The sequence below is a fragment of the Bos indicus x Bos taurus genome, chromosome 19 (genome assembly GCF_003369695.1).
Source record: "Bos indicus x Bos taurus breed Angus x Brahman F1 hybrid chromosome 19, Bos_hybrid_MaternalHap_v2.0, whole genome shotgun sequence".
Lineage (NCBI taxonomy): Eukaryota > Metazoa > Chordata > Mammalia > Artiodactyla > Bovidae > Bos > Bos indicus x Bos taurus.
This window is the reverse complement of record NC_040094.1, coordinates 20,692,645-20,719,465: the sequence shown is the minus strand read 5'-3', so window position 1 is coordinate 20,719,465 and position 26,821 is coordinate 20,692,645. Positions and strand designations below refer to the sequence as shown.

Below are 26,821 nucleotides of genomic sequence, written 5' to 3'. Positions count from 1 at the left end.
AAAACTGACCTGTGTAAGACTTGAGAACACTGAAAGGCCAACAAAGTTATAAACCATGTACTATGTTAAACTGCCATATAAAAGTTTCTGAATGTCAAGGGATGAGCCTCAAGCAAGTAGAGAAAGGTACTTTCATCACTGATGTCTTGTCATAAAGTTTGTGGTCCACATTAGAAGTATTGACCTTGTACTACAATTGCCTTCTCCCAACTTCTGTTGCTACTGCAAACCATTCTCCTCAGTACTGCCTCTGAACCTCATAAAAAGAAATCTGATCATTTTAATCATCAGTTTACTCCACAGCTTCCTAGATTCAAATAAAATCTGAAGGTATTAAAATACAAGCAAGGTCCTTCTTAATCTTATTTCTTAGTAATCACTCTCTCATCTATCTCATCTTTCACTTAAAGTAATTCTAGCTCCCCAAAAGTACTATGGTCTCTTATGTCCTATGACTTAGTACATGAAATTCTGTCGTGCTCTCCTTCCCCCTTCATCCTTTGACTTTTCACCATCAAAATTTAACTCAGTTGTCACTTCCCTAATTAGGCGTACTACAAAAAATGCACTGCATAATGACACAAGCTACCATTCACAATATAATGCTCTAAGAACCATCCCCTTCAGATCAGATCAGTCGCTCAGTCGTGTCCGACTCTTTGCGACCCCATGAATCGCAGCACGCCAGGCCTCCCTGTCCATCACCAACTCCCTGGGTAACCCACCTAACTTCCCACTGTCAGCATCCTAGACCTGTTTGTATGTATACCTTAACCATAATTTGTTAACCAAGATTCAAGTACAAGCTTCTTCAAAGTAAGAATTGTGTTAGGGAAGCCTCCTTGGCCTCACAAATTGGACTAGGTACTATAATCACTCTGTTTTCCTCCATAAAACAAAGATGTTAAGTACTAATAGATAACAATAAAAACAACTAATATTTATTGAGTGTTTCCTATGGGCAAAGTACTATACTCAGCCTTCTACATGTACTATCTCATTCAAATTCTTGCAGGAACCTGAGATAGGTACCATCATCCAGTTCCAATCCAGTCCAGTCACTCAGTCGTGTCCGACTCTTTGTGACCCCATGAACTGCAGCACACCAGGCCTCCCTGTCCATCACCAACTCCTGGAGTTCACTCAAACTCATATCCATCGAGTCGGTGATGCCATCCAGCCATCTCATCCTGTCATCCCCTTCTCCTCCTGCCCCCAATCCCTCCCAGCATCAGAGTCTTTTCCAATGAGTCAACTCTTCGCATGAGGTGGCCAAAATACTGGAGTTTCAGCTTTAGCATCATCAGTCCTTCCAAAGAACACCCAGGGCTGATCTCCTTTAGAACGGACTGGCTGGATCTCCTTGCAGTCCAAGGGACTCTCAAGAGTCTTCTCCAACACCACAGTTCAAAAGCATCAATTCTTCGGCGCTCAGCTTTCTTCACAGTCCAACTCTCACATCCATACATGACCACTGGAAAAACCATAGCCTTGACTAGACAGACCTTTGTTGGCAAAGTAATGTCTCTGCTTTTGAATATGCTATCTAGGTTGGTCATCACTTTCCTTCCAAGGAGTAAGCGTCTTTTAATTTCATGGCCGCAGTCACCATCTGCAGTGATTTTGGAGCCCCCCAAAATAAAGTCTGACACTGTTTCCACTGTTTCTCCATCTATTTCCCATGAAGTAATGGGACCAGATGCCATGATCTTCGTTTTCTGAATGCTGAGCTTTAATAATGCCTACTATATCCAAGAGAAGACTGAGATACAAAGAGCTAAAACATTATTCTGCCTTGACCTTTCTCATGGTGCAGTCTTTCAACGGGTAAATGAACACTCTTTTCTCATTTGATTCAGTTTAATTAAATATTAGTTTTTAAATGCACTTCTCAGGGCTCCTCATTTTGTCATGATTCCTTTTTGCTAACTCCCTCTCTGTCGTAAAAGCTCGAGAAGCAGCAGTAGGAAATAAGATATTCCCTATTACTAACTGAACTTTTATGAGGGTGAAGGGATAAATCTTCCACAAGTTGGACTCTACAAACATCTCTGAAGAAAAGAATCAGTAGTTTTCTTTATACAGACAAATACAGATAAAATATAAAAGGACTTTCAGCGTGTAAAGTTATCTCTTCTTTCAGGAAAGCATTTTAGGGAATGTTTTAAAATAATAAGTTCACTAAGAAAGATACAATAAACCAATTTGCTTTTAAAACCCAAACCCTGAGAAACAAAATAAGAAAATGATTAGACAGGAAAAAAATTGGATACATATATAAATCTTCAATTTTAAATTATTTTTTCTCTTGGAGACTGTATTAAGCTTTATAATTTAAGTATGCTAGCATCAGATATGAATACTACTCACGCATGAGGTTTGTTTGGGTGTAAAGTGTGCCAGTTGTGTTACAAAACTGGCAACGTAACAGAAAAAAAAGATAAGGGGTGAATTGATTATTGTCTTAACAAAACAGTCATCAACGTGTCATAATTTAACAATTTTTGCTAAAAGTGTTTATCCCATGGTTTATTATGCTAATTATTCAACACATGTGGCTTTAATATTAAACTTTTCATCATTATCCAGAGATACCATAGTTCATTTTAGTAAAATTTAAAATGTTTACCTAGAACATTATACAATTCCAAGTTTTTCACTTTCTAATAAGTAAGGATTTTTAAAAAATCTATTCACTTAAAGAATCCCCAGTCACCCTCACCCCTCCACCCCCAAGATCTAAGTGTTATAGGAAGCTTAACAATGGTACTTACATTCTGTGAAAGAGAACCAAATGAAAGGAGATGAGAATAAAGTTAGTAGTATTAGGCACAGAACTTTTGACCAAAAGGGCAAGAGGGCAATAAAACTTAGAATTAAGCCACTAAATGAAGACTATAGAGTCATTACTGCAGGGATTCTAAGGAAAAAATGCCAATAACTCACCCCATCTCTTTCTCTCTCTCTTTCTGGGAGTTCAATACCCTATTCTTATTTAAGCAGTTTCAATAGGCATTACCCCTCAAATCTTCCCCACCAAATCACATGGGATTATTTTCTAAAGGATTAATTTTAAAACAAGCTGAGAAATCCAAAATATGCCCTGTACAGCCAAACTGAAAGAACACATCATCAACTACTGGAGCATTAACTGAGTGTGCTGGGTAAGTGACCTTTCTGCCTCTTCTACATCTACAGCTAAAAAATAAAGTTTCTAAGGAAAGAAGCTTTTCTAGTTTTGAGGAAGAATGGATCCTCATTAGATAGTTATATGAAGTACAGAGACCCCCATAAGCCACCTGAACTTGTACTACTCTCGTTTAAGTTAGGACAGTCTCCCAGGTAACTCAGTGGTAAAGAATCCACCTGCCAATGCAGGAGACATGGGTTCGATCCCTGGGTTGGGAAGATCCTCTGGAGGAGGAACTGGCAATCCACTCCAGTATTCTTGCCTGGAAAAATCCCATGGACAGAGGGGCCTTGCAGGCTGCTGTCCAGGGGATTGCAAAGAGTCAAACACGTCTAACCATGCATGCATGTAGGTTAGGGACTCAGGTGATACAGAAATTTCATACAAATTAGCTGCTGCCACTTTCATCAAAACTAAGGCGTCAGAAAAATTATCTCCGGGATCATTCAAAACCATTATTTTTAAAATGTCTTTTTTCAAGTTTCTTCTAACTATAAATATACCATAGAATTACAGAACAGTAAAATGCTAAAACTGGAAAAACTAGTACTTCAAACATCCAACTCTCAACAGATGGAACCACTGGAGAAATCTATATAAAACTATTTCTACCACCATCTCTTACAGACCATGTTTATTAAGAATTAGTTATCTGAGGATGCAGCTTTTAAATAACAGCAGGTGCTCAGTATTAAAAGTCAGGGGTTATTCCCTAAAATGAAATTTCTCAGAACTCAGGTTCAGAAAACTCAGGTTCAGAATAATTACAGTTTAAATTAAGAGAAAAACATTTAATAGAAAAGAATCATTTGTATTTGGTAATGTAAATAAAGTGGTTAAACTTATGTAAATATCTTTGAATCTACCATGGACACCATAAAGTTAGCTAGAGAAGAATTTTAAAAGCATACTGCAAAGAATCATTTTTATATTAAACCCTGTTCAAAGTTTCCTCTGGCTTGAGGAGCCTGAATAAATGGGACAACATGCTCTAAAGTATAAAGATTCTGCATAAACTTTTATCATCAGTTCCCTCAAAGATTCACTAAAATACTGAAAAAGAATAAAACAAATTCATCTCAATTCTTTGTCATATTTTTAAATTAGAAAAGGGAACCAAATTTACTTATACTGCATTCTCTATTCATATCTTTCTTTATGGAATTTAAAGCACTTTATTTATTTATTGCAGTATGCGAGATTTTAGTTCTTTGGCCAGGGACTAAACAGAATATTATTTAGCACTCAAAGAAATGAGCTATCAAGCCATAGACATGGAAGAACCTTAGATGCATATCAGGAAGTGAAAGAAGTCAGTCTGAAAAGGCTTCATATTACATGATTCGAACTACATGACACGAAAAAGGAAAACTATGGAGGCAGTAAAAGATCAGCAGTTGCTGGGGATTCGGAGGGAGGGATAATGAATGCATGCAGCATAGAGGATTTTTAGGGCAGTGAAACTATTCTGCATGATACTACAATGCTGAATACATTTGTCAAAACCCATTCACTGTACTACCAAGAGTAGTACCTTACCAAGAGTAAGTAGTACCTAATGTAAAAAAATACACACTTTGGGGGATGATGATGTGTCAGTGTGGGTTCATCGACTGTAACAAATGTATCACTCTGGTTCAGGATGTTCTTAGTGGAGGAGGCTGTGCATGACCAGGATCAGTGAGTTTACAGAAACTCTCTGTATTTTTTGTTTAACTTTTCAGTCAAAGTCAAGGTTTAGGTTTTAAACTAAAACCTAAAAACTAAAGTCTATTTAAAACAAACAAAAAGCTAAAGCAGATTATATACGGTGATTAACTGGGACTTATCTCAGGAAAGTGAGGTCGAATCAATATTTAAAAATCAATTAATGTTCATTATACATAATACCGGAGAAGCCAATGGCACCCCACTCCAGGACTCTTGCTTGGAAAATCCCATGGATGGAGGAGCCTGTTAGGCTGCAATCCATGGGGTTGCTAAGAGTCGGACACGACTGAGCGACTTCACTTTCACTTTTCACTTTCCTGCATTGGAGAAGGAAATGGCAACCCACTCCAGTGTTGTTGCCTGGAGAATCCCAGGGACAGGGGATCCTGGTGGGCTGCCGTCTATGGGGTCCCACAGAGTCGGACATGACTGAAGTGACTTAGCATAGCATAGCATAGCGTACATAATACAGATAACTAATAAGGACCTACTGCATAGCACAGAGAACACTTCTTAAAATTCTGTAATGACCTACATGGGGCTTTCCTGGTAGCTCAGCTGGTGAAGAATCTGCCTGCAATGCAGGAGATCCCAGTTCAATTGCTGTGTAGGGAAGAATGCCTGGAGAAGGGATAAGCTACCCACTCTAGTATTCATGGGTTTCCCTGGTGGCTCAGAAGATAAAGAATCCACCTGCAATGTGGGAGACCTGGGTTCAATCCCTGGGTTGGGAAGATTCCCCTGCAGGAGGGCATGGCAATCCACTCCAGTATTTTTGCCTGGAGAATCCTCATGGACAGAGGAGCCTGGCGGGCTACAGTCCATGGGGTTGCAAGGAGTTGGACACGACTGAGTGACTTAGCACAACAATGACCTATATGGGAAAATAGTCTAAAAAAGAGTGGATATATGTATAACTGATATACTTTGCAGTATAGGAGAAACTAACACGACATTGTAAATCAACTACATTCTAAAAAAATTTTTTTAATTAATGTTTAACACCCATTCATGATAAAAAAACACTTAAATGAGGGATAAAAGAGAACTTTCTCAATCTGATATGGAGCATCTGGAAAAACCCACAGCTAACACACTCAGCAGAGAAAAACTGAATGAGTTCTCCTTAAGATCAGGAACAAACAAGGAAGTCTACTCTTGCCCTAGAAATTAGGCAAGAAAATAAAGCAGCAAAACTGGAAAGAAAAAGTAAAACTTCACAGGTGACATGACACTGTATATAGGAAATCATGAGAAATATATTTATAAACCATTAACACTAACAAAAACATGTTCCACCAGGTTGCAGGGCAAGATTAAATGAAATTAAGAAAGCAATTACAATATCACTGAAAACAATGAAAAAAAAAACAAAAAACACCTGAAGAATAAATTTAACAAAGTGTAAAACATACTCTGAAAGCAAAATTGTTGAAGAAATTAAAGAAGATCTAAACAAACAGAAAAACTTCCCATGTTCTGGATTAGAAGACTTAATACTGCTAAAATGACAAAATCCCCCAAGCTGATTTACAGTTCAATGTAATCCCCAACAAAATGCCATCTCTCTCTCTTTTGTAGCAAGTAGCAAGCTGATCCTAAAATTCATATGAAAGTGTAGAGACCTAGAGTAAGTCAAGACAATCTTAAAACAATCAAAGTTGGGAGTGTCTTATGGTCAACTAATTTTCAACAACAAGGCCAAGGGCATTCAATTAGAAAATAATTAGTCTTTTCAACAAATGGCAATGAGACAAGTAGATACCCACATGCAAAACAATGAAGTTGTACTCCCTACCTCACACCATACAGAAATTAATTCAAAATGGATCACAAACCTAACTATATAAGAGCTAGAACTATAAAACTCTTAGAAGAAAACAGAAGTATAAATCTTCATGACCTGGATTATGCAAAACCTTCTTAAATATGACACCAAAAGAGCAAAAGACAAATAAATTGGACTTCATAAAAATTAAAAAAAAACAAAACAAAAAACACTTCTATGCTTCAAAGGACACCATCAAGAAAGTTAAAGACAAGAATAGGAGAATATATTTACAAATCAAATATTTGATAAAGGTATCTAGAATACACAAAGAACTTAACAACTTCAAATGTTCAGAATAGGCAAATCTAGAGAGACAGAGAGGTTAACAGTTGCAGGGGAAGGGGTAATGGAAGCAATTTGCCAATAGGTATGAGGTTTCTTGTAGTGGTGATAAAAATGGTCTAGACTTAATTTACTGTAAATATGCTTTAAAAAAACATTAAATTGTATAGTTTAGGCAAACTGCTTAATGTGAATTATATCTCAAGAAAGCCATTTTAAAAAAAGCAAGTAATAATAAACACAAAACTCAGAATAGTGGTTTCCCCTTGGCAGGGGAAGTAAGGCAGAGTGATGGGGTGGATATGTTTTAAGGGCAGCCTCAACAGGGTTGATTTTATGTTCTATTTCTTAGGCTAGGTTGTGGGTTCATGTACACTTTTTAATTATTCTTTTAACTTCTATCATGTATCTTTTATATATATCAATATTACATTTGTTTGTCTGTTTAAAGAGCACAGGCCTGGGTGAGGCCTTTTTTATCATTTTGTTAGCTATGAACACTGAGACAAGTCAGACCTTTCTGAGCTATAGCTTCCTCCTCTAAAAAGAGGGATGCTATTATTGTACTTCTTGTACTTCATGTTTACAATAAAGAAATTCTTAGTGTTTCTTTTAAGTCTGACTCTTTGTGATCCCATGGGCTGCAGCCTGCCAGGCTCCTCTGTCCATGGGATTTCCCAGGCAGTAATACTGGAGTGGGTTGCCATTCCCTTCTCCAGGTGATCTTCCTGACCCAGGAATTGAACCCAGGTCTTCTCTACTGCAGGCAGATTCTTTACTGTCTGAGCCACCATTGAAGCCCTATTACTATAAAATCCAAAGTGAAAATCCACTTTACTGCCACCTCACTGTAATAACCATTGCTGGCAGAAATCTTTTCAGACTTTCCTTGAACATAGAAGCGAATTTTTTTTTAAAGGGGATGATCTTTGACATTGATTTTCACGTAATAAATTATGAGCATTTTTCAAAGTTAACCACTTCACCATTCAGAGACATTTAGGTTGCTTTCAATCTGGGAGGTTTTTCTGGAGGTCTTTTTGTCTTTTCTTTCAGACTTTTTTAATAATGTATTTTACCAAACACACATCTTAAATTTCTACACAGACAAACCTGATGTTCTTTTTCTTGCTTTGAAATCAAGGCAATACATCTTTTCCTTCCAAGATGATAAATAATTATATATTACTTTCTTCTTACTTTTTGGCTTTGTTTTTTTCCATTTAAATTTTTAATCCACTTGGACTTTATTTTTGTTCATGATGAGTAAGGATGTAACTTCCTCACTCCCCAACACCAGCTAAACACCCCAACAAACACATGAAATAAATCAGGGGTTCACTGGAGCTGGCTCAGAATGGCTCCTGAGAGACAGTCACATTTTCTGGAATTCTGCAAAGCTGACTGTGAAAAATTATAAAAAATTAAATTATATAAACTAATAAGGAAACAAATTATAATTAAAATAAAGGTAATAAATACTCAGAAATAACAAGTCCTAATTATTTCAGAATGATTTATGGTGAAAACTGTTTACAATGGTGTGCTACTCTGTTTTTCCAATTCAGCATTTAGTGACTTCAGCTTGGTAGCCTGAAACCGGCCATTATAGGACCACAGGAACTGGCAAGCCCTACAAACTAGAGTTTTTTAATTTTTCAGAGACCCTGCTGTTAAGCATAAACCAGCACAACACAGAAATAAGCCATTCTTTCTCACTAACTTTAAGAAGATCTCTAGTACACACTAATCTGCAATTTATTCATAAATTTATAGAACAGAATAAGGAGCTTAGTATTTGGGGGGGGGCGGTGTTAGCATCACAGACTGCTTTCAAATGTTTTGATGTATTAAGTGACACTTGAAATACAGTTTCTATTTCTCAACATAAGATGACAGTACTGCACTGAGAATTGTTATTTTTCCTAAACAATTTAACAGCATTCTTACTTTAATGTAGATTATAAAAATAAAGGGCTATTTTGGTAAATAGTTGGTTATTGTATATTATTTTTAGATCAGGGTTCTTTACTCTTAAGAAAAAAAAATCCAAACATAAGAATACAAAAGTCACTACGAGACAGTCTAAACATCACTGTTTTCTCATAAAAATTCATTTCATGAGGAAGTAGGGATCTACATAATGGCAACAGCCAGCGATACTACTCTTCTTTGACAGTCACCATCATGTACAAACTTAGCATTAGCCACTTTCAACAACAAGCACGTAGTAAGTACCCACCAATGACCACAATAGGTTCTGGAGACACAAAAGAGACATGGCCCCAGCCTTTGAAGCTCTCATCATTTTTAGTGGATTAGTGGGTACAGAATGTATCATAAGTGATTATAAGCATTTGCTTTGATTAATACTGAGAAGGAGAGACAGAAACAGATTGATTTTCACTTAAAAAAAAACATCTGCCCACCTACAGAGACAACCTGATGTGTGTTGGTAACATCTTCAGTATCTTACACCAGTTAAAACACCACAGTGTCCCTATTTTAATGTCTTTCCCGCTGAGGTACTTTAAGAAGTCAGTGGTTTATTTGCAGATACTACTACCAAGTACCATCAAGTAAACCAGTGTCAGTTGCATTGATCTTCCTGACCGGTCTCAGGTCGTTTAGATTTAGACTCATTCTAGGTGTTTATGTTATGAAACTATGCAATGTAAAAGTTGGGTGGATGCAATAAAACAACTCACTTTTGCACATAAGCCAAAATACTTTCAAAGACTTGCTGTCCAGTTGGGGTTTCTGGTTAACAAAATATTTCATTGTAGCCCAAGGAGCAAACACAGCAGCAGCCCTTTTCATATACACAGTGATGATTTCAACCATTTCTAATTGTTAATATTTTAAACTTTAAAATCTCTCTCTTAGGGATTTGTGCTATATATAGAAATAATCATTACCCTTTGGGAAACAATGGCTCATTTACTGAAAATGAATTTAACAAAGGAATTATTTGGTACTGAAAAATACAGAGCAGTGAATTGGGTGACACAAATCACAACATCATCAGCTCATGTGACTGTATTAGGGTAATTTCCTTAAAAAAGAAAAAAAATACAGTAACTTAAAATTTAGCTTCAACAATCTAATATCCTCAATCATGTCCTCTGTCATAAAATTGTGAAACCAGATCTTAGGTTCTTAATTTGAAAATGTCCCTTTAATTCTCAATTTGAGATAAATACCACAAAAAAAGAAAAACTCTGCCAAATGGAATATTTCTATTCTGCCTGAAGCCTAGTTTTGACTGGTATGTTTCAGTTGCACATTTGATTCACACTGAATTTTGTTTTAAGTATTAAGAGAATAAATAGCATTCCAAAAAGTCACAAGCTTGAAAACTTCCAGTTCCTTCTCTAGTTGGAGATCTTACAAAACTTATTACATGGAACAGTGAGTTGATGCAGTGACCATAAATTTCTTAACACTGTAAGTCTAAATTTAATCGAAACCCAATCTCAAAGTTCCGTAAAAACAGCCTTGAAGTAGATAAAGCAAAAAGTCACAAAATGTTAATCTAGAAGAAAGGTTTATGGGAGTATCACTGTACATTTCTTTCAAGTTTTCTGAGACTTAAAATTTTTCAAAAAATAAAAGGGGGAGAGGCATGATAGCCTCAAAGCAGATACAGAACGTGCATGTAATACATACATAAAGAGTGAGCTATTTTCAAAAGCCCTGTAGCTCGTAACATCGAACTTTTACCAGAAACCTTAGTCACTGGCACACAAAAACTGCCCAACAGAGTATTCTAAATATTGTCGTTTTTTCTTTCAGAAGCATTGTTCTTGGTTTCATTTATAGGATTTTTGTTTTTTATTCTTTTTGTTTGTTTGCTTTTCGAAGAACACTTCCTCCACTTTCAATGGGCATTAACTTGGACAGGTATTACTGGTAAAACAGCAAAGGCGCAAAGGTTCTGGCTCAGCCTCCTACCAGTTGTATGACCTTGAACAAACCTCTTAGCTTCTCTGCGTCTCAATTTTCCCACATAAAATGAGGCAGTTACACTAGATGCATTCTAAAGTATCTCCCAACTCTGTAATTCCGTTCAGATAGGGCTCTAGGTTTGTGAGAAAGAAAAAACTAGCCCTCAAAGAGGGAAAAAATGGCCAAAATCTACCTTTGTAATGTTGGTGAAACAAATAGGATACCACATTGTAAGCACACAATAATCATGATCCCAAAGTTTAAAACTTTATTATAAATGCACACATTCCAGATTTTAAAAATTGAAAAAAATTATACCAAAATACTATTAGTGGCTATCTCTGAGCTACAGGTTAAATATAGCTTTTCTGTATTCTCCAAGTTTCCTACAACAAACATATTATTATTTTGATAATAGAGTGAAAGGAGGGAGTTGATAAGCAAGGAAAAACCCTCCTCTTATGTGCTAAAGGAAATTTTACCTTTGGAAGGCATTCTAGAAATGGAAAGAATTTTTTGAAAACAGTTGGGTGTTAATCAGAAAAAAAATCTCTGGTATAGTCATTAACTTGATACCTATCATAATCGTTCAAAAGCTGTTGGTTACCTGCCCTAGGTTAGTAAACTTAAGGAGGTACTGCATTTTTTCATGAGTACTGAAACTGATAATAATGACAGCTAATGTATACCTAAGTGCCAAGCACAGTTCTAAGGCTTTACATATACATCGATTCACTGAATCCTCACACAACCCTATGCAACAGATATACCATTATTTACTATCTCCATTTTACACATGACAACCAGAGGTTAAATAATTTGCCCACAACTAATAAGGGGCAGAGTTAAGATTTATATCCAGGCAGTCATCAGAGTACAGGCTCTTAACTATTTAACCATCCTGTCCTTTTGTACTTAAATGTTCTGCTCAGGTCATTCTTTAACTGCCTTTTGTTCTCAAAGTTCATTTCATCTAAACTACTTTTCTTTAACCTGCAAAGAAATAATAATATTTAAGTACTGGGATAAAAAGACTGGCCAACCTTTTAACTAGCTGCTAGCTGAAAATTATGATTCATTTTTAAGTCATTACTTCAAAGGTACAGGAAGTATAATTTAATCTCCACACATATCACAAGTAAACAATACAGTAACATCTGAGGGATTAAATATGCAGCATTAATTACTAAGTTAAAATTGGAATATCTTAATAAAAGAAGACACTATTGATTGACGTTAATTTGTCCTCATGAATCATCTGTGAAAAGAGCCCCTAAAACCTTTCTAAAATTTCAATCTTACTGAAATGCCATTTTAAACCATGTTGTAATTAACATGGTTTGGTTTTTAAAAGAATGCATCAATATTTATTTTGAACACTGGCCTTAGTACACACCCAGTTATCTTCACAATAACCTCAAATACTATTAACATGCAGAACCTGGGACAAGGAACACAAAGGAAGCTACCAATTAAATACAGTTGAAGGTTCTCACCTAATTCCTGGGCAATTCAAATCCAAACCAAGTATGCTTTTTCTGGCCAGTACCATTACCTGTCAATTTTTATGGTTTCTGGGTTATTTTTAATAAAAGCTCAAATTTCCTCACATCTGTGTTACTAAATATCTAGCTCTGTCAAAGTAAATACAGAAATCAATAGTTTCCTATTTTAAAAATTAAAGAGAGAAGGAAGAGAAGTGAGAAAAAAAACTTTGCACTGGGTTGCCTGTTAGCTTAGATGTGCAATCTGACAATCACCTGATAATTGCACCCTTGGGGTAATTCTGTACTGGTAAGATAATAAAGTGAAATAAGTCACCTTTATTTCAATTTACTTACACAATTTGCAAATCTGTAGCTCTCTGCCATGGTAGGTTAAGAAAATTAGCATGTAAGAAAAATCACCTGCTTATGTAAATTGGAGGATGGTTTTTATCTATGCAGACAGAAAAAAAAAAAAAAAAATAGCTGCAATCTGGGTCAAATGACTAATTTTATCTATTTGTTCAAAGGTCTCCCCCTTCACCTTTTCTCTGTAGCTCAGAGCAAGAATTTTAGGTCAAGGAATGGATAAACAAAAAAGTATCTGTGTTGTCCATTCTCCTGTAAGTTTACTGCCTGACAATACTGAGCTCTATATTACTTAAACTGAAGACAAGACTGAGAACTTTAGATAACAAAACCACAACACTGAGAGGAAAGAAAAGAAATCAATGGAGGATATCTGATCTAACTGGCAAAGAAAGCAAACATGACAAGGATCAGGTACCAATTTTACCTTCTGCTACTTTAAGCAAACAGGGCTTCAGAAAAGGAAATCACTCCAAATAATTCAGGGCAGGCAGGACAACTTCTCTACAAAGAACATTACTCCACTTTGCTCTATAAACACACTGAGTCAAGTTCTTCTGAGTCTGACATAAGTTAGATGAATGTGTTCTTGCTCATTTAATGACTATTTTCCCAGCATTCGTTGCTGGAATTCATCCGTCCCACTTATAACTGACTCCATCTCCAGGAGTGGACCTGACTGCTTTAAAGTAACCTTATCCACACTGACAGTGACGGGTCCAGAGATGAGCATACAATTCAACAGAGGCTAAAGACATTCTAGAACTGGGCTGGTCAATAAGCCAGTCAATAGTCACTGGGCTACTGAACGCTTGAAATTTGGTCAGTCCAAACTGAGAAGTGTTCTAAGTGCTAACATAAACACTGGGTCTAGTATATTTTATATGGGAAAAAAATGTAAAATATCTAATGATTTTTATAGTAGTAACATGTTAAAATGATAATATTTTGGATATATTGAGTTAAATAAAATAGATTACTAAAATTAATTTCATTTGTTTCTTTTTACATTTTTAACGTAGAAAATTTAACACTGTGTTACGTGGTTTGCATTATATAGTTGGCCCTTGAACAATGTGAAGGTTAAGGGTGCTGATCCCTGCCCAGTGCAGTAAAAAATCTATGTATTAACTTCTGATTCCCCCTAGACGTAACTTCTAGTAGCCTATGGCTGACTGAAAGGAAGCCTTACTGATAATCTAAAAAATCGATTAACACTTTTTGTTTGTTATACATACAATATACTGAATTCTTACCACAAAGCAAATTAAAGAAAATGTTAAGAAAATCATAAAGAGAAAAAATATTTTTAGTGCTATTTACAAGATTAATCATCTGTCAGTACCTTCATCAATATTGTCTTATATGATACAAAACACTGTATGTATTACACGTATCACTAACACTAGACATACAAAATGAAAAGATAATGTGAAAAAGAAACATTTCTTTACAGGTATAACTATTCATGCATTGATAACAAAGAAGCAGTAATATGGTAGCTTTACGGCAGACTAGTTTAACCAATATGAGTGCTGGAAACACATGTTTTAAAAAGACACTTACCTGTGATGCTAGGCTGATACTGTTTCTCCAACTATGAGTGAAAGGAGGTGGGGCATACTGTATGGTAATTAATTCTTTGAAAACAAAGTTAAAACAATAAGAAAACTAATACACTAGTAATTCTATATTAATATCATTCACCTTATGCCTGTATAAGGAAAAGACTAGTATCTATACCTATCTTACGCCTTCACGACATACCTTTTACTTAATTATTTTGATATTTCTAGACTACAGGCTTCATCTGTGAGTTTTTCAAACTGTCACAAATCTCAAGTTTCCAATATATTTATTTTTGAAAATCTGCATATTAAGTAGATCTACACAGTTCAAACCCATGTTGTTCAAGGGTCAACTGTGTATTGAGGCAACACAGGATTTTATAAATGAGGGAACCAAGACTCAGAAAAGTCAAATAACTTAATCAAGGTCATAGAGCTGTTGGCAGCAGGGACCAGAACCTTGTCTCCTAACAAGTTTAGTTAGTACTTTACTACCTTGTCATTAAAAAGAAATAATCTTGCCAAGGAAATGGTACCTTGACTATGATAAACATCAAATTTTCTGGTTTAATAAACTAGAAATAACAACTTGGGATTTGGGAGAATTTTATTAACAATAAACGTGCTGTTAATACTGGAGACATTCTTTAGAACCAAATATATATATATATGTCGGGGGGGGGGGGGGCGGGAATCATACACATTCTCTCCTGTGATCTACTTGCAAAATTTAATGACCTTTTTCCATCCTCATTTTCTTTGACTTTATCTGCATCAAAGATTACTCCCATCTTCCTAACAATCTTTTCCCATGTGCAGGTTGTCAATCACTAATATTTTCCTATCTGATTACCCTTAGTTCCATCTCCAATAATTTCTTCCATCTACAACTGAGAACATTCCCTAAGGCCCAGACCTCAGCTATCTCTACTCCCACTTACATAGCCTTGAAAAAAAAAAAATCCTATCTAAACGGTCACTCTTACTTAAAAACTTCCAGTGGCTGCCATTCCTAATGTTTCAACCTTTTTCATTATTTCCTGCCCCCAGGAGCGTTTTCAGACATTTTCCAATTGCTCTCCCCTCAATGAAATTTTAATACCACAGATATGCTGCATATCTGTTTATGTACTGCATGTTATAAAGGGGCTTTAAATTAAAAAAAAAAAAAAAGTTTTCTTTTTCCCCTCTCCCAAGTACCAATGGTGTCTTATCTCTTCAGCAGGATGCTCCAACCTCTTCAGGATTTGCATCTCCACCCTCATCTCCTGTCACCTGCACTGCAATTGATATTCAGCAGCTCCAGCCCTGTAAGTCTCCCTTATAAGGGCCCATCCACCAATAATTCCCTTCCCCGTTAGTTGACTTTTTTTAAAACTTTTATTCTTAAAACTCTGTTGAGGTATTTATCTCTTCGAGGAAGCATCCGTACCTTCCAAAGAAATCCCTCCTCTGTATTCCCAGGGAGTGTCTCTATTGCTGCACCTACGGCAGTGAATTGTAACTAACCATTTACAAATCCCTCTCCCCCACTAGATCATAATCGCCTTTAAATCTTTATCATCCAGCACAGTGCCTGGCAAACAGTCAACACATAGTCAATGAGTATTGTAAGAACAAGTGAAAATAATCTGTCCTTACATTTTTATTTGACGGTTTCAAATTTGGTTTCGATTCTCCATCAAGACTCTCTTGAGAGCAAGGATGTATCAGTTCATACTGTTTCTTTAACTGTAAACACCTTCAGGGCAATATCATGACTTAAACATCTTTATATCCCAAGCACAGCAGAAACTTGAAAGAAGTCTGTGAAATTATTTATACAACTAAATATCCTCATTAAAGCCTACAATAGTGCTGCTCTGTAGCAGGTTGACAAGACCAGTGACCTCCAGCCGTGCCAAAACCTTCTGTATGATTCAATTAGCCAAACTTATTCAAAGCACAAGATGTGAAACGGTTTAGGTAAAGATCACCAATCATCTTTAAAGGCAGACATCCCTGTACAGAGTCTCTCTATTCACACCACTACAATTAACTATTAAATCTGAACTCACTACAGTTTCCTGAGAGTTCATCTTTTCGAAATGTCAGAGTGCCATATTTTTTTCTGAAAAAGTTCTGAGCTAGGTACCTCAGAACTACCAGCTAGGTCTATGATGGTTTGTCACGTGCTTATTGACAGTATTACAACTATTGCCTAAGGCACTCTGTGTGTTACCCCCAAGCAACAAAAGGATCAAACTGACAAGCTATTTTAGTTAGACAATCATTGTTGATCTGCATTAGATGACCCAATCAACAAATAATGCACCTGAGTATTACGGAAGCACAGGGAATTGCAAGTAAAACCCAAATATAATGTAAAGAACTTCTACTCAATGACTTTTTTCTGTTTGGTTGGATGACAAATGGAAAAGTTTCTTTGGCCTTGACAATTTGCATCAAAGAAATCAAATCAGCATATTATATAAACAGTTGATGCTTGAAATGCTAGGACAGCAACAAATCTAATAAGAACCACCAAGAATAGACTCAATTCTACATATAGAAGTCAGTGAAACCCTAATGCTCCAAGTTGTGAAGATAATAAAATATTCTAGTATTCCATTAGAAGACAGCCTTTTGTATAAGGAACAACACCACTACAATTGCCGATGCTTTGAGGGTTAAATTCCAGAATTCAAATATTCAGTTAATGTATTTTGCAAATATTCTCCTAGCACAACATATAAAAGAGAACTATATATACCACTATTTCTTTTTCAGGACATGCACCAGTGGTAACAACTGATAGCTAAAAGAAGTTGCAAGTAGTTCTGAGGGAGACTGTTGTTTTAGCTTGTTTGAAAAGGCAATTCCTTCTGAAATGTATTTTTTTTAGGAAAAAAATTTTTTCTTCTAAGCTGATAGTCAATAGAACATAAAAATTTCCCCTAAGGATAAGCCAAATTTCTTTTGTTGTGTTTAGGTTTTGTTTCATTTTGGGTTTTTGAATAATATTTGCATAATCTTGTCCAGGAGCCCAACTACAACATGACTTCCAATGTTACAGGTTATGGACTTTCAGTGACCAAGAAACCAGTTCACTGTCATTAGACTGTGTTCCTTTTATTCTCTCTCTCTGCCTCCTCGACTTTATGACCATGAACCTGCAGTTTCTAAAAGTAAGTTCGTCTGTACTTAAAACTAACAATATAGATTTCCACATTTCTAGTTTCACACGGCTGCTTTGTTATGTCTAGAAGAGCAACCGTTTCCTTTTTATGGTGCAGGCTCTGGTTCTTCAAAGCTCTTTTCACAAAGCAGCCCCCCCCCCCCGCTCCCCCCCCCCCCCACCAAAGAATCCAGCTGTGGCTGTTAATCTTGGCTGATAGAGCAACTTCTCAATGCTACAGATTCCTAACCTGGAAAAGGCAGCTAATAACAAAATACACTTTAGTCTACTACTCTTTCTGATGCAACTAACGCCAGCATTTTCCCAAAATTATTCCCAAAAGCATTCCTCAATTTTCCAAATTTCAGTTTGCTACTTGGGGAGTAAGAGGACTGGAGAAAACATCAGAAAATACATGATGCCTCTAATTTTCACAAGATGAGGAAGCTAGACAATCCCTGCCACGCAAAAGGATTTACACTGAGTAATTTTTCATTAAACCATACATATTTCCCCCACCTCACTGGGATCGTCTTTAACAATTCACACCTGTTCATCCATACACAAGTAAAATGAATCTCCACTAAAGGTGAACTTTGACAACAAGGATGTCCTTCATTTGTTACATTCTGAGGGAAAAAAAAAATTAATTTCCTTCCAGGTATGGAAATCTATAATATTGCCTAAATGAGTACAGATGATCTGGCTAGAACATGTAAAGTCCATGTAACATATGGACTTTATGTAACAAGTCCATGTAAACATACATATTGTGCTTTTAAAAAATGCATTTGCTTTTAATTAATTGAGACAACAGAATACTTTACCCTAACTCTAAATTCAACCCCTTGGCATATAGCAGAACTAAGAGGACACTCTAGGTATTTAAAGTCATGCCTCTAAAAACAGTGGGCTTCTCTGGTGGCTCAAACGGTAAAGACACTGCCTGCAGTGCAGAACTGGGTTCAATCCCTGGGTCTGGAAGACTCCCCTGGAAACAGGGAATGGCTACCCACTCCAGTATTCTTGCCTGGAGAATTTCATAGCCTGCATTTTGATTCTACCTGATAAATCTGACCATATGTGAAGCCACATCTATGAACATTTACACAAGTTTGATTTTCCTACCAATAATAACCACAATAAAAAACAGCTAACATTTATTGAGTGCTTACTGTGTGCTAAACAATATACTCAATGGTTTACAAGGATTACCTTCATTTAATCCTCAAACCAATGGAATGAAATGAATGCTATTATTATCCTTACTTTATAGATGAGAAACAGAGAGAGGTTAAACAATGTATCAAGATCACACAGCTAGTAAGTATCACTACAGTGATGCTTGAGTTTCAAAGTTCATATAAAAGTAACCTGCTGAAAGTATTAGAGTAATACAATTCAAGGTTCTCCAATTTAACTTGGAGAACAAAGGCAACAAACTGAATGCAATCCCAGACAGTAAAAAATGCTGATTTCATAAATCATCAAGGTAGCAATATGTACCATTAATTCAGTCTGGTATTTTTGGCTGCCAAAGTCAAAACTGCTTGGGTTCTGCAGTTCTCAAACCGTTCTCATGCGGTCAGTTTCCTCCAATTCTCAAAAGTATACACTTCAAGAGCCCCTGAAGGCTTTATGTTGTAATACTCTTTGTCCCAAAGTTGTTACATCTTTAAGAACAACCTAACTTACTTTCCATCTGGCAAATGTTAACTACAGACAAAAAGATATTGACATTCTCACAGAACAAGTCAGGTTTCTGTCTGTGAGTTGTTTTGTGCTTTGGTTTTGCATTGTGAAAATATCCATAAGGGCATTTGGAAGCCTTGTTATCTGATAAAGAAGGTCAAATTATATATGATGCTTTGATAACCCATGAACAATATTCTATCGCTGGCAATGAATGTATCTCAGGCTACTCCATGATCATATTACTAGGTAAACTGGAATCTTTACTTTGAGATAAAGCACAGCAGACAGTTGTTAATGAAACCTTAATTGAACTGTCAAAGCACCACCTTTACCAGTAAGCTAATGGTAATTCACTACTTTTACACAACTGTCCAATACTGATAAGTTATTCCAATAGTTAAATTCAGCAGAAAGATAAATCAAGCCTGGTAGACTAAATTGTTCAGTAAGAAATCAGAATGGTAAAATGCTGCATCACCTCTACAAATATCTCTCCTTGTGTACATGGAGGAACAACAATATCCCTCAAAATTATAAGCAACACTTAGCTATCAGTTCAGTACCACTGGGTACACGTCCAGAAAAAGAAACGAGAGCGCATACAGTTTCCGCTCATATGCCATGACAGAAGGAAAATACTTGCAAAATGCATTAAACATATTTGAGTCTAAGTGAATCTTATAATGCCCAAGTAGTTATATGGTGCTTTGAATTAAATGATGTGTCATTAGGAGAATATTTTTACGTTCTACTTTAACCACTTTAGAAAATAGTTGTTTCAGAGTCATTAAGTGCCTTCTAAATTAAAAAGAAAAATCTTCACAGTTAGTTAAAAAGTAAAAAAAGCTCACTAACATCTTCAGCTTGGGTTTGAAAATACTAGGGCAATTCACTGTGGTCTGTCATTCAAATTTCTAGTTTTAACAATCTTACTTGGGTCATACAGCAATTAAATTTCAAATATAATAAGCAATTCAGACAGCAAGTTATAAATATGTAAATACAAAAATAGAAAAGTATTTGCATACTAAAACACACACCTGGAACTCTTTTCCTTTTTTTTCATACCGAATTGTATTTCACCTGTAACAGCTAATAAAAACATTCAATGCAGCTAAGTAGAAAAACTTGGTTAAAGAACAAAGAAGGCCTGACCAGGAGATCAAGTAACCAAGCAGCAAAGATGCCACAGCACTGTGCTGCGGAGAAAAAAAGTACTCTAGCAGGCCCAGTCACTACCCTCATTGGGCTCACAAATGTGATCAGACAGGGCAAGTACAAAACCACTGGTGCACAGTGGAAGACGGTCACAAATGGAGGCGCTTCAAGTGCACGGAATGAACTCCATGGGTGGTAGAAGGGGTCAGTCAAGGAAAGAATCTAGAATGGATTCAAATCAAGCATTTGGATTTTCATGTACTGGTAATTTAGAACACCACTACCAGGATGTTTGCTGTGGGATATGTTTCAGCACTCCAGTTCCTTATCTCCCTTCCCTTAAAAAAAAAGAAAAAAGAAATTCCCTTAGCACCAACTTTAAGTTAAAACTTCTACAAACCCCATCACCAGTTGATAGAAATGAAGAGCAAATAACACCTTTAGAACACAGTCCAGAATCCTGCAACCCATTTCCTTGTCAGCACATCTCCAGTTCTTAGCACTGTATGCAAAGCACTAAAACTAAAGAGCATCCAGGTCTAAGAAAATCCAAATTCTCAGTAAATCAATGACAAAATTACAATCTTTTTCCTCCCCTCAGCTTTGAAATCCTCCAGGGTTAGACAAGGAACAGCAGTTCACCGTGTAGTCCCTGAGGACAGGATATGGAAGGGAAGACAGGAAGTCAAGAACAGGCAGGTCCCTGAGCAGAGACTGAAGAGGCACCATTACCGGCTACCCTCTTTCCCACCAGGAATCCCACACACCTTGGAGAACAGAGCACTGCAGCAGCAACCTCCTTGGAGAGCTCACTGGGAAAACACTGGACTTTACCAGGTTAAAAAAAGATAGATTGGATCACTTAGTAGCCTAGTTTATAAAATCTGAAATGTAAATAAAGATGGCCAGATGTAATGCAAAAATGAAATTCATATCAATTACAGCCTGAAAAGCAATGATCAAAGGAGACGCTTACCAGGCTAGTTCCAAAGAGTTCATTTTCTCTAGGTGATGGGGGCTTTTCTAGACATTAACAAGAATCTTTTCTTTTTTTAAATCAGGATATAGTTGAAGGAATCTATTTTTGAAGCACTGAAAACATCAATTCATCTATTCACACCAGAATACTTACTCCTTGGGGAGAAAAACTCAGTTCACTCTAGTTTTGATAGAAACAGGACCCTACAATGATAAACACATTTTACTATAAACTACTAATCTTCCTAAAAAGAATAGACAAAATGACAAAATGTTGCATTTAAGAAGCCCTCAGACTTTAAAAAAATTTATACTAGCCGCAGCAAGAATAGACCAGTTTCATGTTTTAAAAGCACACTCCCTACTACAGCAACCAACCAAGGGATAAGAGCAACTTACAAGCCACTAAATGACACTAAAACATTACACTGAATGTGGGCCACTGCATAGTTACAGTCTACTGACCTCAATTGTGGTACTCATGTGTGATGCTATATTTAATGCATTCTTATCAAAAGGCTAAAGCTACATACTTCCCAACTGTAGCTTTATGGTTTAAAATAAACCACTCACTCACGAAACGACTTAACTGGTTCAAATATGAACCCTATCTTCCTTTGGGGATCGCGATCACAAATTAAGGAATGAAGAGAGAGAAAGAGCAAAATAGTTGTGGAAAGTATACCCCAACGACCAGACAATGGTAAGGAATCCAGTTTGGGTCAGTTGTGACATCTGCTCCAACTGGGCAACTGATTCAAACTCAATCAAACATGAGGGACGGCCAAGGTCTGTAGAGGAATAAGCGTTCCATGCATTCACCTATTTACTGATTCTCCATTCAGTGGCTTCCTTAGGTCCTACGCTGTAAGTCTGGTAGACAACAAACTTCTGTGAGTTCAACAGAGGGTGCTCCACCAAAACTGGCCAGGACTTCAAAGCTTAAGCCTAGACAGCCAATGCCATCAAGGCCCCTTTTACCAGGTAATGAAGGGTGACTTCCTATAGTTGAGCAGCTTGTTCCACTTGGGTCGACATGGAGAAAAACCATGAGAAAAGGCCTTGCCCAGCAACCTTGAGAAGAAACCAGAAGTCGTGATTCTTCCTTGGATACTCACCAGACGACACCAAAGGCTCCATATCCAATAGGTCTATCCGGCTCAATATCCAGCTGCTGTTGTGGATGATGCGAGTGCTGATGATGGTGCGCCTTAACTGTGGCAGCTGCGGCAGCCTGTACCTGAGCTGGGGCTGCTGCAGCTGGTCCCGGAGCCTGACCCGGTGCCGGTGATGGGAAGTAAGGCTGCTGTTGCCCAGGGTTTAACATGGCTGCAGCTGCGGCTGCGGCGGCGGCTGCCGCAGCTGCCGAAGAAGTATGCTGCTGCACGGGGTGGACCGCAGCAGCCGACCCGGGATGAAGATGGTGCTGAGGGTGGTGGTGGTGGTGAAGGTGAGGAGGAGGGAGGTGTGGAAGGTGGTGGTGATGGTGGTGGTGGTGCCCTGCTGCTGCCGCAGATGTACCGCCATTGTAAGCCGCCATCATTTTTGCGTTGGCTCTTGCGCCACAAAGAGACATTCAAAAAAAAAAATGCCCTTTGATTGGAAAGCAAACTGGGTCAAGCTGTCATTTGGCCATTTAAAAATGAAGGAAAAAACCACTCACTCCACCTCCAAAAAACATGGAGCGGAACTGGCTTTATGTCTTCATCAGTCAATCCAGACAAGTTAGAGGATCTTGGTGTTTAAGTTGGGGGTGAGCGTGTGTGGAAGGGTGTGGGTTGCCCCCCCAAAAAAATAAAAGAAAAAGAAAAAGGAAAAAGGGACCCCTTCCCCCCAGGTTTCCTGCCACAAGTGGATACTAAAACTCCATGCTTAATTCGGGGGAGGTTCCAACTTTGAATGTGGGAATGAAGGCCAAACCTCCCGACCTCCTGAACTCCACACGCGAAAAGGATCAGGTAACACACCACCCTTGGAATCTTGTAAGAGGCTTGACTCATCTACCCCTTCCATTCCCACATCCTTTTCTAAACACCTACCACCTCCTCAAAAATGCAACTGAAAAAAATTCCACCACCCCAAAGTGAAAAGATGGGGGGAAATGTTCAGGGAAACCAGCTGCCCCCCCCTCGAACTCTCAGGCCTTCCTACATCTCCCCCTACTCCTCGTCAGGTTGACCTGATTGGAGCGGGGGGGGGGGGGGGGGACTAAACTTTCCCGAACAGAAAAGAGCCAGGGAAGGAGGCAGGAGGAGGGACAGAGTGAGCAGAGGAGGCGACAGGGCAGGACAGAGAGGAGAAAGAGAACCGGGGCAAAGTGAAGGTAAGGAGGTGCGGGGAGGAATGAAAGAGAGGTGGGCAGCACTCGGACGCCGAGACAGAGGGAACCGCCCCGGGAGGAGGTTAGGGTCCCGGGGCCAAAGAATGGGAGCCCCGGGAGGCGGGCGGGGTGCAGTCGGAAGCGGACTGACTCCTGCCCCCGCCGCCGGCTGCTTCTGCTGAGGAGGGTTGGGGGGGAGAGCGGGTGGGTCCCCCCGCGCGACGGCCCCCGCAGGGCTCAAGGCTGCTCCGTCTCCCCCCCTCCCCCCCACCCGGCTTCCGTCCCCGCGGCCGCTTTCTCCTCAGCCGCTGTGGCCGCTTTCTCCTCAGCCGCCGCCTCCTCAGCCGCCGGTGCCGCCGCGGCCGGACTCACCTCCCCTAGCAAAGCCGGATAGAGCGGAGCCAGCGGCGGACACGCGCAACCAGCCGCCGAGGCCCCGCCCCCGCCTCACACTGACCGGCTGCCCTAGCCAATCCACGCCCACCTGTCCGCGTCCGCCTCCAATCCTGGGCCGGCAGCTTCAGACAGGCGCACTGTTCGGCCAGTGGCGACAAGATGTGGGTCTCCTGGGGAAATCCCGCCCCCGACCCAGGATGGGCAGATAGAAAAACCAATCAAAAGGCAGAGTTGGGCCTGACCGACAAGGCCAAAAGCGAATTAAACACCAAAGATCTCCGTGACATTTTCTTTCGCCTCTCTCCTCTTTTCTTTTTCTTCTTTTATTTTTTTGGCAGGAGCAGGAAGCTGCGTGCTAATCCCGCCTGCAAAAGCTGGAAGAGAGGGTTGGAACGAAAGAACCAATCGTGAGCCGGGGAGCAAAAACAGAGCAACCAATCATTGGCTTGAAGAGGAAGTGGGCTGAGACTGGAACCAGATAGACATTTGATTTGACAAATGAAAAAGGAAATTGATTTCGGTCCCACCCTTCCGATCTCCTATAGGTCAGGATTGTGGAGAATCGCTGTCATATCAGCGACGACCTCCTCAAGGGGCGGGCCAACTGAAAGGGGGTGTGGTTTCAGGGAAGAGGGCGGGACCTAGAGGAAGAAGGCGGAGTCCAAATCATCCATTGATAGGAACCATCTACTATCCCTTTTAGAGACTTCAGGTGTGGAGAAATAGGTGGCGCCAAGAGGGGATGTCGAGCTTCAGAAACTCAATCAAGGTTATTCATCAGGGCGATCACAAAAGAAACTCAAAGACTGATGGTTCATAACCTACAGCTGGTCTTCCATGGCTAATCCTCTTAGTGGCAAAAAGACATTATTTCCAGTTTTCACAACTAACACGCTCATGGAACAATAGGCCTATAGATATAATTAAAACAACAAAAATAATAAACCTAACCACAAAGACTGTAATTTTATCCCATACTTTCTAATAAATTCTATCCCATACTTTCTAATAAATTCTAGTCATTGAAAGTTTACTAAAATAAAGTTTACTTTCACATAACCTCACTTACCTAAATCTACTTTTCTTTAAAAATACGAAATAATAAGCTTACAGACCTTACCCTTACTAAAACTGTGCACTCAGAACCCTGGAAATCATCATTGATTTCTCTCCTGCCTGCCCACTCCTTCCCTTCTAATCAATCATCAAGTCTTAAACACTTCTGAACACTTAAACACATGGGCTTCCCTCATGGCTTAGATGGTGAAGACTGTGCCCGCAATGTGGGAGACTCAGGTTCGACCCCTGGCTCAGGAAGATCCCCTGGAGAAGGCAATGACAACCCACTCCAGTATTCTTGCCTTGAGAAATCAGCTCTGGCGGGCTAGAGTTCACGGGGTCCCAAAGAGTCAGACACAACGGAGCGACTAACAGCATCACTTTCTATCAAACACACACATACACACACACACCCTTCTCCGCAGTTACCACAGTATTACCTAAATGCATGCCTGTGCTGCTGCTGCTGCTGCTAAGTCGCTTCAGTCGTGTCCGACTCTGTGCAGCCCCATAGACGGCAGCCCACTAGGCTCCTCTGTCCCTGGGATTCTCCAGGCAAGAATACTGGAGTGGTTTGCTATTTCCTTCTCCAATGCATGAAAGTGAAAAGTGAAAATGAAATCGCTTAGTCATGTCTGACTCTTAGCGACCCCATTGGACTGCAGCCTACCAGGCTCCTCCGTCCATGGGATTTTCCAGGCAAGAGTACTGGAGTGGGGTGCCATTGTAGCATCTTTAATTACGATCTCCCTGTCTACAGGGCTTCCTTGGTGGCTCAGCTGGTACAGAATCTGCCTGCAATGCGGGAGATTGCAGGAACCTGGGTTCCATCCCTGGTTTGGGAAGATCCCCTGGAGAAGGGAATGGCTACACACTCCAGTACTCTGGCCTGGGTCGCAAAGAGTCAGACACAAATGAGCAACTTTCACTTTCCCTACCTATAGGATAGTTCTCCTCTAATCTCTCATCCACTGAGAGCATTACAATCTTTTAAAAACACAAGTCTGACCACACCCCTATCCTTGAAAAAGTCAATAAGTCTAAATAGCCCAGCTGGATCTGGTTCCTGCCTCCCTTCACAGCCTTATATACTCCAGACATTCCGCATTTCTTTCAGTTTCTCAAATGGTTTGTTGCCTTCATGCATATCATCAGCTCCAAACACTCCCAACTCCCATTCTAACTTATACTTCTGGTCTTCACTTCTCTTTCTGAAAAGATTTCCCTAACCCTATGGTAGAATACGTGTTTCTCTTAAATATTTCCATGGCACTACATCCCTCATAGCACTGAGAACTGTTTATTTATTTATTTTGAGAACTCTTTTAATTTTCATTGTTTACTGAGTTTGACCAGGACAGGAAGCTTCTCTGTTCCACCCAGTGTTCCTTGAGTCTGGTTCCTTGAGCCGTGTCTAAAAGGTGAAGGCAATAAAGATTTGTATGTATTTCTGAGAGCAGAAGTGGGTGCCAATCCAAGCTCTGCTATTCACTAGCTGAATGATTTAGGCAATTTAACTAACTTTAAAGTTCCTGACAATATATGTTCATTCTCTTTCAATCAGAATCTTGGGGTGGGAGGGGCAGGGATCTGTTTAATAAGCCCTCCAGGTGATTCTTACATGCACTGAAGTTTGAGAAGCACTGGCCTAGAGCAAAGGGACTGTATTCTTTTTT

General features: G+C 38.8%; 1 protein-coding gene across 1 annotated transcript in view; it reads right to left on the bottom strand.

Annotated features, from left to right (window-relative positions):
- The window catches only part of NLK (nemo like kinase), a 129,841-nt gene extending 105,710 nt beyond the window's left edge, over positions 1-24,131 (bottom strand). The window contains exon 1 of the mRNA XM_027519671.1: positions 22,489-24,131. Coding sequence (XP_027375472.1) covers positions 22,489-22,946 — 458 coding nt within the window. The 5' untranslated portion in view covers positions 22,947-24,131. The remainder of the gene's footprint in view (positions 1-22,488) is intronic.
- Between the last annotated feature and the right edge of the window lie 2,690 nt (positions 24,132-26,821).